This window comes from Octodon degus, unplaced genomic scaffold (genome assembly GCF_000260255.1).
Source record: "Octodon degus isolate 3935 unplaced genomic scaffold, OctDeg1.0 scaffold00026, whole genome shotgun sequence".
NCBI lineage: Eukaryota > Metazoa > Chordata > Mammalia > Rodentia > Octodontidae > Octodon > Octodon degus.
In genome coordinates this window covers 10,891,783-10,906,516 of record NW_004524602.1, presented here as the reverse complement: position 1 = coordinate 10,906,516, position 14,734 = coordinate 10,891,783, and the positions used below count along the sequence as shown (strand labels likewise).

General features: G+C 45.6%; 1 protein-coding gene across 1 annotated transcript in view; it reads right to left on the bottom strand.

The window, feature by feature from the left end:
- The window catches only part of Clpx (caseinolytic mitochondrial matrix peptidase chaperone subunit), a 49,145-nt gene extending 42,495 nt beyond the window's left edge, over positions 1-6,650 (bottom strand). Inside the window, exon 1 of the mRNA XM_004628815.2 lies at positions 6,358-6,650. Coding sequence (XP_004628872.1) covers positions 6,358-6,436 — 79 coding nt within the window. The 5' untranslated portion in view covers positions 6,437-6,650. The remainder of the gene's footprint in view (positions 1-6,357) is intronic.
- Positions 6,651-14,734: the final 8,084 nt, after the last annotated feature.

Sequence of the window (14,734 nt, the reverse complement as noted above, 5' to 3'; positions counted from 1 at the left end):
AGAGAGAGAGAGAGAGAGAGAGAGAGAGAGAGAGAGAGAGAGAGAAACAAATAAACAAACTGGCTTGCTGTGTGATCTGGGCCAGCTTTGAACTATGTATCCCAGGGTGGCCTCAAACTCCCAATCCTCCAGCCTGAGCCTCTCTGTTAGGCCTTGTGAGAGAACACTACACGTACACTGTGTCCAAATGCAAGGATTAGCCCAACAAGTTCCTAGTGATGCTGTGCACACCAGTGTACTATTATTCACTAACCCTAAAATCTTCAAAGAAAAAAAATAAAAGCACTTAAGCCAGGGGTAGCAGGCCCCACCTGTAATTCCTACTACTAATGAAGCTGAGGTAGGAGGGTTGCAAAATTCAGGCTTAGCTTGGACAACTGAGACCCTGTCTTAAAACCAAAAATGAGGCTGTGAGACAAACCTATAATTCTAGCATTCTGAGAGACAGGTAGGAGGAATTCAAGTTTAAGCCCAGCTTGAAGAACATAAGGAGACTTAATAAGACCCTGGAGGAGGCGGAGAGATAGCTCAGCAGCCCAAGCAACTGCTTGGAAAATGCAACAATCCAGGTTCAATCCCAGATACCACATGCTGTGCTGGCTCCAGATGCCACACTGGCACCAAAACTGGCCATGGTGGTGCACACCTGTAATCCCAGTGTTGGACAGGCTGAGACAGGAGGACCACTACAAGCCCAAGTTGCGTAGCAAGACCCTGTACCAAATAAATAAATAAAAAGTTTTTTTTTCTTTTTTGTATTTGGACAGGGTGTACAGGGTCTCACTGCATAGATCAGACTTGTAGTGATCCTCCTGTTTACAGCCGGCCAAGTATTGGGATTATGGGCGTGTTCCACCATGCCAAGTCTCAATCACCGTCTCATCGCATCCAGGGGTCAGGGCCAGCATGGCAGGCCTGGGGATCGAACTCTGGGCCCCTGTGTCTCCCTAAGCAGGCGCTTTAATCTGCTGAGCTATTTGGCTGGCCCTTAATAAAAGACTTTTTTTTTTTTTTTGGCCAGGATTGAACTCAGGCCTTTGCACTGAATTCAGTATTCTACTGAGCCATCTTCCCGGCCTAACAAAAGAAAAAAAAAAAAAAAATTAAGACTCTGGATCAAAATTTACCAAAAAAATTAAAACAGCTGTGGGGGTAGCTCAGTGTGAAGGCCCCAGGTTGAATCTCTAATTCCACAGAACAATAAAAAATAAAATTTTTTTTAAAAAAGGGTTGAGATATAACTTAGTAGTCAATGGATTCCATTTTAGGTATAAGCTAGGAGAGGGAGGGAGGGAGAGAGAGAGACAGAGAAAGAGAAATATATATATAACTCTGAAGCAAACAAATCTAGCATTTTAAACATCTTTTTGTGTGTGTCATGAACCCCTTAGGCAGTGTCAGTAAGCTTTTCGAAGGATCTCAGAATGTTTTGTTAATGTCTATGTGCTGCCGAAGCAAGCACAATGTTTTTTTTAATGTACAGAATAAAAATATACAACAAAGGAAATCAATTATGCTGAGGTAGTTATCAAAATATTTCAGGAGCAGAGCTGTGACTCAGTGATAAGAGTGCCTAGGATATGCAGGGCCCTGAGCTCAGTCCCTGGCTCTGAGGGAAAAAGCCTTATTAACAAAACAAAACCTAACAGCTCCATTAATAACTACCATGATTTCAAAATAGTGGGGCCGGGGAGATGGCTCAGTGGAATAAGCGCTTCCCTGAAGTGCAAGGGCCTGAGTTCAATCCTCGATTCCACAAAAAAAAAAAAAATCAGGGCCGGGGAGATGGCTCAGTGGAGTTAAGTGCTTCCCTGGCAAGCACAAGGGCTGAGTTCAATCCCCGGTTCCACCAAAAAAAAAAATAGTGAAAAGTATAGATTTTATTTTGTGATACGAAAAGATCTGCAATCTTACCTGGTGACAAATTCAGGTTACTATGATTTGTTGCCCACACTCATAGTTGAAGGAAACGTTGTATTTCACTTCAAGATTAGTGAAAATACAATTCAGAGAAGATCTAAATTCTACCCTTGTGCTCCTTAGGGGCCTGTGAATCTCAAGAACCCCTGAAAACCATAAAACAAATTCCTGCATATTTTGCAAGCTACCTGGCAACAACAATAAAAGCCAGTTAAAAGTTAAACTACTTACAAAACATCTGCCAGACACAGAACATCTCTAAATTTCAGAGTAAATGCTTTTAAAATAAATATTGGAGTACTGCACATCCATTTTAGGCCTGTTAAGAAGAGAGAGCAAAACACTCAGGCAGGCTTAGGCAGATGAATGGCAAGTTCAAGCCCAGCATTAACATAGTGAGACCCCGTCAGAAAACACAAAACAAAAAAGTTAAAATGGGTTGGGATACAGCATATTGCAAAGGCCCTGGGTTCAATCCCTAGTACAAAAAAAAAAAAAAAAAAAAAAAAAAAAAGGAGGAAAATGAAAAGGGGGAAGAAGTGGAGGAAGAAGGGGAAGAGGGTGGACAGGAGGAGAAGTGGCAACCAGGATGGTAAATGTTTGTGCCCAGTGGCAAAAGCCTCTTGTTCCAGCTACTGAGAAATGAGTCAGGAGGAGTCCAAGTTCAAGGGCAGAGTAGGTAGTAAGATTCTGACTCAAAATAAATAAAATAAGCTAGAAATACATAGTTTGGTATAGAGCTCTTAGCTAGCATGCTTCAGGCCCTAAATTCAATCCCCAGCACTGCACCAAAAAAAAAAAAAAAAAAAAAGAAAGAAAAGAAAAAGGAAGGAAGAAATATTTTGCAATGCCAGGAATAAAGATATTTCATCATTTATTCACTTTGTCTTATTTTAGTTGTGTTATGTTGACCACAAGAGAAGACCGGGTATAGTGGCGCACGCCTGTAATCCCAGCACAAGGCTGAGTCAGGATTGTTGTAAATTTGATACCAACCTGGGCTACAAAGTGAGCTTGAACAGTATAGTGAGACCTTATCTCAGAAAGACCAAAAGAAAGGGGGGTGGAGAGAGAGAGAGAGAGAGAGAGAGAGAAATTAAAATTTGAAAATTTTTAAAGTAAACATACTATTCAAAAATCATGTGAAAATTATGGACAATAACATGTCTAAACTCTTCAAACCCCCTTGGAATGGACAAGGAGTACAGGTGGACTTTCGCCAGTTCACACTTGTTATCGCCAAATTCAGACTGTCACTTTGAACTTTTGTAATGTAATTAGGCACCTCTTAATGTAGAGCTTTAGGATGCAAAGTGACCTCATACATGCAAAGTATATTTTTAAAAATATATGTTTGGATAGAAAAAATGTTAAACTTCTACCTTACTACAGAGTTCATATTCAAAGAAGTGACAAAAACACATTAAGTCTGATACATATTATAGTCTATCAGAAAAAGAAAACAGATCTGGTGTGTAATATAAAGATCTACTGGGGCCGGGGAGATGGCTCAGTAGAGTAAGCGTTGTCTGGCAAGCACAAGGCCTGAGTTCAATCCCCGGTTCTGCCAAAAAAAATTAATAAATACATAAAGATTTACTAAATAATTTTCAAACTATCATTTAAATGTTTAAAGTCTAGCATGACAGGCTGGGGACATAGCTCAGCAGAACAGACAGCACTTGCCTAATATGTGGGAGGCACTGGGTTCAATTCCTAGTACTGCAAGAATAAAAAATCTAGTTAGGTAAGATAAGCTTATGGAAATTATTTAAGAAATTCAGAAACCAATTTTTCTAATTTTCTTTTTCTTTTTTTTTTTTTTTTTGGTCTTTTTGAGACTGGGTCTCACTACGCAGTTCAGGCTGCCCTTGAGCTCACTTTGTAACCCAAACTGGCCTTGAACTTGCAGCCATTCTCCTGCCTCATCCTCCCTAGGTGCTGGGATTACAGGTTGTTGGGACTACAGGGGTGTGCCTCCACACCAGGCTCTAATTTAAAATTCTTAAGCAGTTATACTGAGAATTCCCCCACTGTCTTGTTAGAAAATTACACATATTTTGATGAAAATTCTTAATTCTAATGTTTATAAGAACAGTAAACTAAGTCAGGCATGGTGGTACATGCCCATAATTCAGAAGGTAATGAATTACATGCCTGTAATTCAAGAAGCTAAGTAGGAGGACTGTAAATTCAAACCCAGCCTGGGCAACTTGGTGAGACCCTATCTCAGAAATCTTTGTGTTTATATTTTGTTTGCTCTGTAATTTAGGCTGGTCTTGAACTCACTTACGTAGCCCAGTCTGGCCTTGAACTCAAAGCAACACTCCTCCCTCAACCTTTGGAGCACTGGGATTACGAACATGTACCACCATGCCCCAGCTATTTTGTTTTAAAGACAAGGTTTTACCATGTAGGCTGGCCTCCAACTTGCCAAGCTCCTCCTGCCTCAGTCTCCAGAGTGCTGAGATTACATGTGTGTACCACCATGCCCAGCTCAAAATTTAAAAGGTTTCAAAGGGCTAAGGATGTAGCTCAGAGGAAAGGTCCTTGGTTTAATCCCCAGTATCACTAAATAAATAAATAAATAAATATTGTATCATATGGGGTACAGGCTCAAATTTGAATCTTAATTTACTTCTTAAGGTGCAAACAATGGTTCTGTTGGTTTTGTGGGGGAAGCTTGGTACCAGGAATCAAACTCACAACCCCATATCTGCCAAGCCGGCAGGCACTGTGCCAATGAGCTATATCCCCAGCCTGGTGTGTATTTCTGAAAACCTCTAGTAAATGTTATTAACAGATACACAAATAAATAATAAACCATTATTTGTTTATCTAATTATACATGTACCCATGACATATATTCAAATTTTAAAAGGAACAATGGTTGTTTTGAAATTAATAACATTTCCTGATTCACACTTTTAAGGACTCTTAACTAGATCAAAAAATTTCTCAAAGGCTTTTCTGCCCCGAAAGAACATCCACATGCTTTATCCATCTTTAGAAATGCTATTAATTTTGTCTACTCCACCAGATATAAATATGAGGGTGAGGACTTACTCATTATCTACAGCACAAAAGGACCTGGCACACAGTAGGTACTCAACAAATGTATGATAAACTGGTTGAAAACAATCTGTCACGAGCTAGGGAGATGGCTCAGTAGGATAAGTGCTTCTCTGGCAAGTGCAAGGGTCTGAGTTTAATCCCTGGTTCCACAAAAAAACAAACAAACAACAAACAAATAAAACAAAACAATCTGTCACTTTCAAGCACTTACAAGTCAAAGTTGTGGAAGTGGAACATCTTTTTTAGAATATGGACCCTATTAGGTTTAACCATATTTTGGCCATATTTATTATCTTACTTTTACATACCACTTTACAAAATGCTTTGCCCACATTACCCAATGTCACTTCTGTATAGTAAATAAACTGTCAAGATATATTTAGTAAATGATGAAGATTTTATAGCCAAAAAATTAGGAAAGTCATTCAACGGCTATAAACTGATAACCAAAACAAATTTGTCTAGAGGTTAGTGACAATAAAACGATCTAGCCGGGTGTGGTGGCACATGCCAGTAATCCCAGCATTTCATGGGCTGAAGCTGGAGGATCTCAGAGTTCAGGGCCAACTACACAGCAAAACTTTGTCATTAACTAAATAAACGGCAAGATCTAGACTCATAGTCTTGATATTCATAGATTTGGGAAAAGAAAAATGTTTTCCTTTCAGAATCTCTTAGGTAAGGTGCCTGCCACTCTTTCACAGCTCTAGATAAACAAACAGGACAGACAAACAAGAGCCACTCTTGGGAAACTATCAAGGATGACAAGCTGGGGAAGCGACAAGGGACTGTGGATACACTTAAGAATTTCAACATCATTTCCAGCCATAGTTTTCCCAATCTTCTCGGCAGATTCCCCGCGGCCCCCTGGATCTGCCCGGTGCCGGGAAGTATTTCGAGCTCTTGTTTATGCCCCAGTGTTGACGACCGCACAATGACAGCGACACCGTGAGCGTCGTGCGGCCTGCGTCCCGGACCTTCAGCTGGGTGCCAAGAAGCGATCCCCAAAGTGACAGCCCCTCAGCCCGGCTCCTCCCAGAGTCCCCGACATCCCCGAGGGGAATCAGGCCGGGCTCAGTGCCTCCGGGGACACTTTGCGACTCTTTTAGAGTTTGTGCCAAGTGACCACATTCCGGCCCCAAACTCAGGAGGCCTGAGAGCGCGCGGGCAGGCAAGAGCTCAAAAGGTTCCCCCTTAAATTTGGGGATCCGCTGCTACAGCACGGCGGAGAACCCCCACCCCACCCGGAAGGTGGAGGTGCCGGACGGCACGGGCCTCGCGCCCTCCGCAGACACCCCAGCCGACCGTCCGCTTCCCCCACCCCCACCCCAGCCGGGGCTCCAGCGCGGACTCCTTCGTTACCTCTCTGCGTTGAGGCGATCGAGGTGGTGATAAGCCGGGCGGCCACCGCGCCGCAGGTACAGGCGCCACAGCTGGACATCTCGGCGGGCTTAGGCCCGGGCTGCGCCCCTTGCCGATCTCAGGGACTAGGCGGACCGACCCCTACTGGCTGGTCGCGCTGACGTGGTTCCTAACCCCTCCGCCGGCCCGAGGCCGGGTACAGAGCGCGCTCGACAGGTAGCCAGGTCCGGCCGCCCTCCGCGTCCCACCGCCTTCTACTCACTGAAGACCTCGGCCTCCTCCTATTCCCCTCCTCCTCCTCCTCCTCCTCCTCCTCCTCCTCCCCCCATCCCCCGCCTACCGGGCCCCGGGAGCGTGCGCACGCCTGCGCCCTGGGGCCAGGCAGGGGGCGTGGACTCGCGCGTGCGTACGTGCGTACGTGCGTGAGACCTTACCTAGAGGAAAGGGGGCGGTGACCTGAGCGCCAATGAGCGCGCTACGGCAAGCGACTAGCCCCAAATGTCTGCTAGCTTCGAGATCTGGGAGTTGAAAAGTTTTAGACTGGGAAAGGTGCCTGCTGGTAGTTGTTTGAATCCGTTTTAGTTAAGCTGTTGTCCGGGTTAGTTTTCAGTGGTGGCAGGGAAGTTCTAAGTGAGACAGATGGTTTAGGTGGCCCTACGGGGAATCTTTAAAATGACTCGGGATTGGAAGTGTTGCAAAGTGTTAGAGCTCGTAGCAAGCCCCCAAAGCCCTGCATTACCACCAGCACCCTCCATCCATCTATCTATCCATAAAGTGGCTAGGCAGCCACTACACACTCTTTCCCTCCGGGACTCCACGTCCTGAGCTTTTGGTCATGTTTAGTCATGAAGAATCATTTTTAGGGCGTTAAAGTGGTATTCTTCTAACAACTACTACTGGAAGGTGACAGCTCTATCAAGCCTAGCCTTGCACTTTCAAGCCTAGAAATGATTAATCCTTCGGTCTGGCGAATGCTTGGGTTCTTCACAATCTTTTTGAAAATGTAATCGCTCTAGTAAAGTCCCGTCATGGATCGGTCTTCTGTTACCCCTGAGCCATGTGTCTGCGCGGCCTGCTTCCTCTGCACAGCTAAAGCGAAGCCACTCCTTGCACAAGGTGGACAACGGTGACAAATGAATCAGACCCATCTCCCATCCTACGCTAATTATTTACCTCATGCATGAGTCTGATCTACTCAGATGCCCAGAGAAGTTGCTGGGTGAGCGTGAGCAAGGTTATGTCTGAGCTTTGGGTAAGAAAAACCTGGAAGAGTCAAGCGGGGCCAACAGCTGGTTACACGAGTCAATTAGCCCTCAGTGACCTCTGACCAGGAAAAAAAAAAAAAAAAAAAAAAAAAAAAAGGTTTCTAGTTCCCCAGAAACTTTTAGAACTGTCTGAGAAGGGGCACTGGCCTTGAGCCAGGCCACATGGTTCTTTCTCCCTTGGGGAGCTGACTTCTGGTATTTTCTCAGCTCGATGTGGCAGAGGACCAGTCCGGCATGGCAGCACCTGCACATAATCCCAGCACTGCTGAGGCAGCAAGATTGCAAGTTCATGCCAGGCATGATGACACATGCCTGTGATCCCAGCACTTAGGAGGCTGAGGCAGGAGGATCGCCTTGAGTTCAAGGCCAGCCTGGGCTACAAAGTGAGTTGAAGGCCAGCCCAGTTGCATAGTGAAACCCTGCCTCAAAAAGAGGAGGAGGGGGAGGAGGAGGGGGAGAAGAAAAGCCCAGGCTTGGGCAATTTAATGGCTTAATGAACTGTTCCTCAAAAATAAAAACTAAAAACAAAGCTCCAATTTTCTTCACTGCAAACTGGTACTTCCTGAGTTGACTCCATTAGTTGAATTTTAAGAGAGAGCCTCAAAAGTTTCCTCAACTGAGTGTTTCCAAACTGCATTCCTAATATATCACAGATGCTTTTTTTTAATGTACATATTTGGTACAGGGTCTCACCATGCGGCTCGGACTCGGTGATCCTCCTGTTTTCAGCCTCCCCAGCCCTGGGATTCCAGGCACCACGCCTGAGGTCTTTGTGGCTGGCACATCCTGCGGTCCCATGATTGAACCAGGGTCCTCGTTCTTGCCTCGGCAGGCCCTTAGACCGCTGAGCTGTCTCCGCAGCCCATCGCACGTGCTTTGCTCTGTAGTTTCAATAAAGGAGCCAAGTAAGGGGGATCTCTCTGCCTTCTCCCCAACAACACCCCAAAGCCGGCCAGAGCTGTTTATCCTTTTATTTATTGCAGTTTTGTTTAAAAATTGGGTGTCTTGTTTAAAATAGTGTTTGAAATGCATTGATTATAGAACAACCTCCCCCTGCCTTTTTCTTTTTTGTAGTACCAGTGTTTGAACGTGGGGCCTTGCGCTTTCTAGGCAGGTACTGATGCCACTGAGCTATTTCCCCAGCCCTTACCCTCTCCTTTCAGAGATGACCTAAGAGGGTCAAAGAAGCTCTAGCCCCAAATGAAATTCATTTCATACCATCTCACCTTTTTAAATTAAATGCACATCTCCTTATTATAGAAATAATTTAGTATACATGCTACCAAAGCAAACACCTTTTCATAGAAATAAAACCCAGGCTTCTTTTTCTGGGAAACACCAAATGGCAGGTGACACCAGTGCAGCAGGAGGGCCGGAGGGGCCCAGGGGGCCCGGGCATGGGAGGCCGAGGCGGCTTCCACGAAGGCTTCAGCAGTGGCCTTCGAGGTGGTGGCCGAGGCAAGGCCACGGGGCTCATGGCGGTAAGGCTGAGGACAAAGAGTGGTTTCCTGTCACCAAGCTGGGGCCTCTGGTCAAAGATGTGAAGATCAGGTCCCTGGAGGAAATTTACCTTTTTTCCTCACCCATCAAGGAGTCCGAGATTATTGACTTTTTCCTGGACACATCCCTCAAGGATGAAGTTCTGAAGATCATGCCTGTGCAGAAGCAACTCGTGCTGGCCAGCAGACCAGGTTCAAGGCTTTGTCGCCATTGGAGACTACAACAATCATGTTGGCCTGGGTGTAAGTGTCCCAAGGAAGTAGCCACTGCCATTCGTGGGGCCATTATCCTGGCCAAGCTCTCCACTGTCCCCGTGAGGAGAGGCTACTGGGGAAACAAGATCGGCAAGCCCCACACTGTTCCTTGCAAGGTGACGGGCCGCTGTGGCTCTGTGTTGGTGCGTCTGATCCGTGCCCCCAGAGGCACTGGCATCGTCTCAGCCCCTGTGCCCAAGAAGCTGCTGCTGCTGGCTGGTGTTGATGACTGCTACACCTCTGCGAGGGGCTGCGCTGCTACTTTGGGCAACTTTGCTAAGCCATGTTCGATGCCATCTCCAAGACCTGCAGCTATCTGAGCCCTGCCCTCTGGAAAGAGACTGTGTTCACCAAGTCTCCCTATCAGGTATTCACCGACCATCTTGTGAAAATCCACACCAGAGTCTCTGTCCAGAGGACTCACGCTGCAGCAGCAGCTACAACATAAAGGGTTTTTACACCAGAAAAATAAAATGAATTAAGTCTGGAAAAAAAAAAGAAAGAAAGAAAGAAAGAAAGAAAGAAAGAAAGAAAGAAAGAAAGAAAGAAAACCCAGGCATAGCCAGACAGACATAGTAGCCCACACCTGTAATCACAGCAGTTGGGAGGCTGAAGCAGGAGGATCACTGTGAGTTTAAAGCCAACCTGGGCTGCAAAGTGAATTCAAGGCCAGCCTGAACTCCGGTGAAACCCTGTCTCAAAAAGATGAAAACGAAATACTTGCACTTGATGGAGCACACCTGTGATCCTAGCACTTGAGAGGCTGACCAGGAGGATCACTCGGGGCTCAAGGTCAGCCTGGGCTGCACAAGCGAGTTCAAGGCCAGCCTGAACTGCATATCGAGACCTGGTCTCAAGAAAAGGGGAATTGTTTGTCAGCATCTATACATTCGCAATGTAGCAGGCTGAGTAAAGCTGTAATTAGGTTAAGCCTCCGCTGGGGGCACCACTGCTCCACAAAGCCCTCTTTTTCTGTTCAAAGGATGGGATTTCTCATACATTCAGTCAATTATTTAGGGCTGGGGAGATGGCTCAGTGAAATGAGTGCTTCCCTGGCAAGCACAAGGGCCTGAGTTCAATCCCCGGTTCCAATAAATAAATAAATAAATAAATAAATAAATAAACCGACTATTGAGCCCCAGTTACACGCCAGGTACTGGGAAATAGTACTGAACAAATACAACTGTTTCTTCCCTCACAGGGCTTCCATTCTAATGGGGAAAGACAGGGAATCAGTAAGTAAAACAAGCATATGATGGTGATACTAATACAAGAAGTAATGTCAAACATCTAAATAACGTAGGGAAACGTAACTCCATCACTCCCAACCTGCTAGGTGTCTGGTATACCAAGTTCATGTTCCCCCAAATCGAAGGCTGAGTTTTAAGGAACAACTCAGGTTAAGAGTAGGAAATATTTATTTAGGGGGAGAGATACAGCTCCTGAGAGGCAGGAGGGGACCCAAAAGTGGGTTGGGTTGCTCAGTACCCCACTTCTCAGAGGACACTGTATAGAGCACAACTGCATGGGTACAAGTAGGCCACAGCTGTGATCAGTTAGTAAGGCGAGAAGTCTAGCTGCTTAGGGGACACGGACCCAGTGGGGAAGCAAGTCATGTAGCCAGCATACGTGCGAGGAATAAAGAACTTTTAGGAAGGGATGAATCTGGGCTCTCACTCACACACCAATGACTGATGGTTAAGACTTCACTAGGCCGGATGTTACCCCTTATCTTGGGCCTGAGCACTTCGTCTTTATCCTGAGGCCTGGCTTCCCATAGATGTGTCTCTTGTCACAGCTGTAATGTTTTCACCTTTGTCTTGACCAGGTGTGTGAGCGGTCAACCCCGTGTGACTGCCTAGAATAGTTCTGCCTAGTCAGTTAGCTGACTACAGTAGTGCCTTCAGGTGACATGTCCCCACATGTGGCATACTATATCTTTATATTATTCCCAGAGTGACTGAACATTTTATTATATTTATGAGTTGGTGGCGTGTGCATTGAGCCTTGTGTTCTCAACTGGACAATGAACTCCTTGTACTGTTTTGTTCTATGAGACGGGGTCTCACGATGTAATCCAGGCTGGCCTCAAATTCCAAGTGATCCTCCTGCCTCAGCCTCCCTAGTGCTGGGATTATAAGTGCGCCCCACCATGCCCAGCTGATAATGACTAGTGGTTTTTTGTGTGTGTGCATGTTTTGTTTTTGTTTTTGTTTTTTTGATGGAACCGGGGATTGAACTCATGCCTTTGTGCTTGCTGGGCAAGTGCTTATTCTACTGAGCCATCTCCCAGCCCCTGCCAGCTGATAATGAAAGCAGATACTTCATTATATATTTGGGACTTAACTATGGTAGAAGTTCAATAAACATTTGATTACATGCTTGTTTTCAACAATACTTTTGCTTACTGTGAAGGTGTCTTCAGACAGCCTTGTCCCGGTGCAGGAGCTATAGCTCAATGGCACAGCACCTGCGTGACAAGTATGAAGTCGTTAGTTCAACTCCCGGTACCAGAATAACAAAAATTGATAGAAAATCCTGTCCATAAGCAGATCAAATTACACTTCAAAAAGAGTAAAATGTTAGTAGACAAATTTTATAAACATCTATAGAGGTTAATACCAGTGGCTGTCCAGGAAGGCATGCTCAGGGCTTACCTAATCAGCGAAGTGTAGACTTTGCCCTAGAAAGTACAAAACAGGGAGAGCTGTACACAGCTCCGATTAACTTTCTGTTGGCAGTGTGAACCAGAGTCATGTGGCTCTCGTCTCAGCCAGTGATGATTTCAACAAGCAGGGAACACTAATTTGCTATTTCTGATGCATTTCAGTGTCTCCTCAGTACTATGCTTTCAGGCCAGGGGTGGTGGCAGTACAGCTTGTAATCCCAGCACTTGGGAGGCTGAGGCAGGAGGATTGTTGCAAGTTTGAGACCAGCCTGGGCTTCAAAGTGAGCTCAAGGCCAGCCTGAAATACATAGCGAGACCCTGCCTCAAAAAGATAAATAAGAAAAAAAAAAAGAAGGAACAAAAACTGTGCTCTGCTGGTCAGAGTACTTGAACTCTTTTTGTACTGGGACTGAGCCCAAGGCCTTCCCACTGAGCTATATCTCTAGCCCTTTTAACTTGATTATTTTTATTTTATTTTATTATTATTTTTTAACTGTATTTGGTTGTTACAGGGTCTCACTATACAGCTTGGACGTGTGGAGATCCTCTGACTTTCAGCCTCCCTAGTGCTGGGGTTACAGATGTGCACCACTATGCCCAGACTCTGGCCGGCTCAGCCCGCCCTGGGAAGGGACCGGCAGGGCATGTGGTGCTGGAGAGTGAACTGCGGTCCCTGCGCTTTGCCTAAGCAGGTGCTTTAGTCTGTCACTGGCCCTTAACTTTTTATGTTGAGACAGGGTCTCACTGAGTCCCAAAGTCAAACAAGTGAGACCTGAACTTTCACTCATCCTGCCTCAGCCTCCCAGAGGCCTGGGATTATAGGTGTGTGTCACCACACCTAGCTCAATAGGATACTTGGGCTTTGGGGATCAGCACCCAAGAAGCTGAAGTGACACTAACTTCATCAAGGCTCTGATGCTTCCACCTTACCGCGCATAGATGAAGCACCCTGTAGCGACATTCAAACTAGAGAACGTGTCCTATGGAGTTACACCAGGACTCCCCAAGTGTATATGAACACAGATATGTGTCATTTAAATGAAATAAAATCTATGTTTGAAATGGTTCACATGTCTATGGTCATTATTTAGGAACTACTTGGCTGTTGGGTGAAGAATCACATTCTCCTTTGTAAGTATATGTTCCCTACTCTGACATTCACGGGTGGGATAGGTCTTTACACCGGGGGTGCTGTGCAGCCAGGATGGAGGGGAGCTTAGGGTCTGGACAAAGAGTAGCCGAGCTCTCCGGGTAAACTAGGACTTTCCTTCTACTTGGCAAGAGAACCTCTGGTCAGGCGCTTGTCAGGGCCTCCCCTCAAGTCCTAGGCTCAGAAGCACAGGCCCACTGGAGATTCCCCGTGATACAATGGATCCTGTAAAAGGAATTTAATGGCAAATATTAGGGACTACATCGTATCAGCTCTTGGAAACAAAACACTCAACATTACACCTACTTTCAGCTCTTTTTAAATTTTTTTTTGCAGTACCAGGGATTGAACTCGGGACCTTTTGCTTACCAGGCAGGCACTTATGCCACTGAGCTATCTCCTTGGCCCCTTTTTAGCTCTTTCCTGACAATTTATAAAGGATGCTTAAAGAAGAATCAGATTTGACTGGGCATGTGACAGGTACATGCCTGTCATCCCAGTACTCGGGAGGCAGAGGCAAGGGGATTGCTTAGAGTTCAAGGTCAGCCTAGTCTACACAGTGAGTTCAAAGCCAGCCTGAACTACAGAACAAGCTTGGGTCTCAAAAAAACAAAAACAGAAGCTGGGGAGATAGCTCAGTGGTCTAAGCTCCTTCCTGGCAAGCGCAAGGACCTGGTTTCAACTTCCAGTACTGCATGCCGAGCCGGCTCCAGAACCCTAGGCTCGCTGTGCATGCCATCCACTGAAACCCCAGGCATGTCGTGCTGGCCACCAAAACCGGGCTGTGGTGGCACACAACTCTAATCCCTGTGCTGGGGAGGCTGAGACAGAAAGATCACTACAAGTCTGAGCTGCATAGTGAGACCCTGAACCAAATCAGTCAATCAATCAATCCACAAACAAAAGAGTCAGATGCAATTTTCTAGTTGAAGTAGTTTCACTGGAAGAGCTGAGTCCTTATTTTGAGTTATTTTCACTTTGAAAAAAGAATAGCTAGAAGCATGAAGCCTTTGTGTCTTCTTCATATGTAAAGCTTGTTTTCTTCTTTTCCGCTTGATCCTGACTTCCAGCACTGTGGCTATTATGAGCTGCTGTGAGAAATAGTTTTACAGATTAGAGTCAGTGAGGGTTGAGTGAGTCATCTAATATCAGAGATGAATTTTTCAGATGAAGAAGCAGGCCTAAAAAACATAGCCAGGCTCATAGAATGAGCCAGAAAAATAGCCTGATTTTAAAACTGTATTTCTCAATGTTTTTTGACTCAAAATTCCTTGTGTGTGCTTTTGTTTGTTTCGTTTTGGTTTTTTTAATTTTTTATTTATGTGTGTGTGTGTGTGTGTGTGTGTGTGTGTGCGCGCGCGCGCGCGCACGCATGTGTATGTCCAGCTCAGCCCACCAGGGGGCGGGCTGGCTGGCATGTGGTGCTGGGGGATTGAACCGTGGTCCCTGTGCTTTGCTAAGCTTGTTCTAAGTAGGTGCTTTAGACCACTGAGCCATCTCACCAGCCCCCTTCATTTTGTTTTGTTTTGTGGTGCTGGGG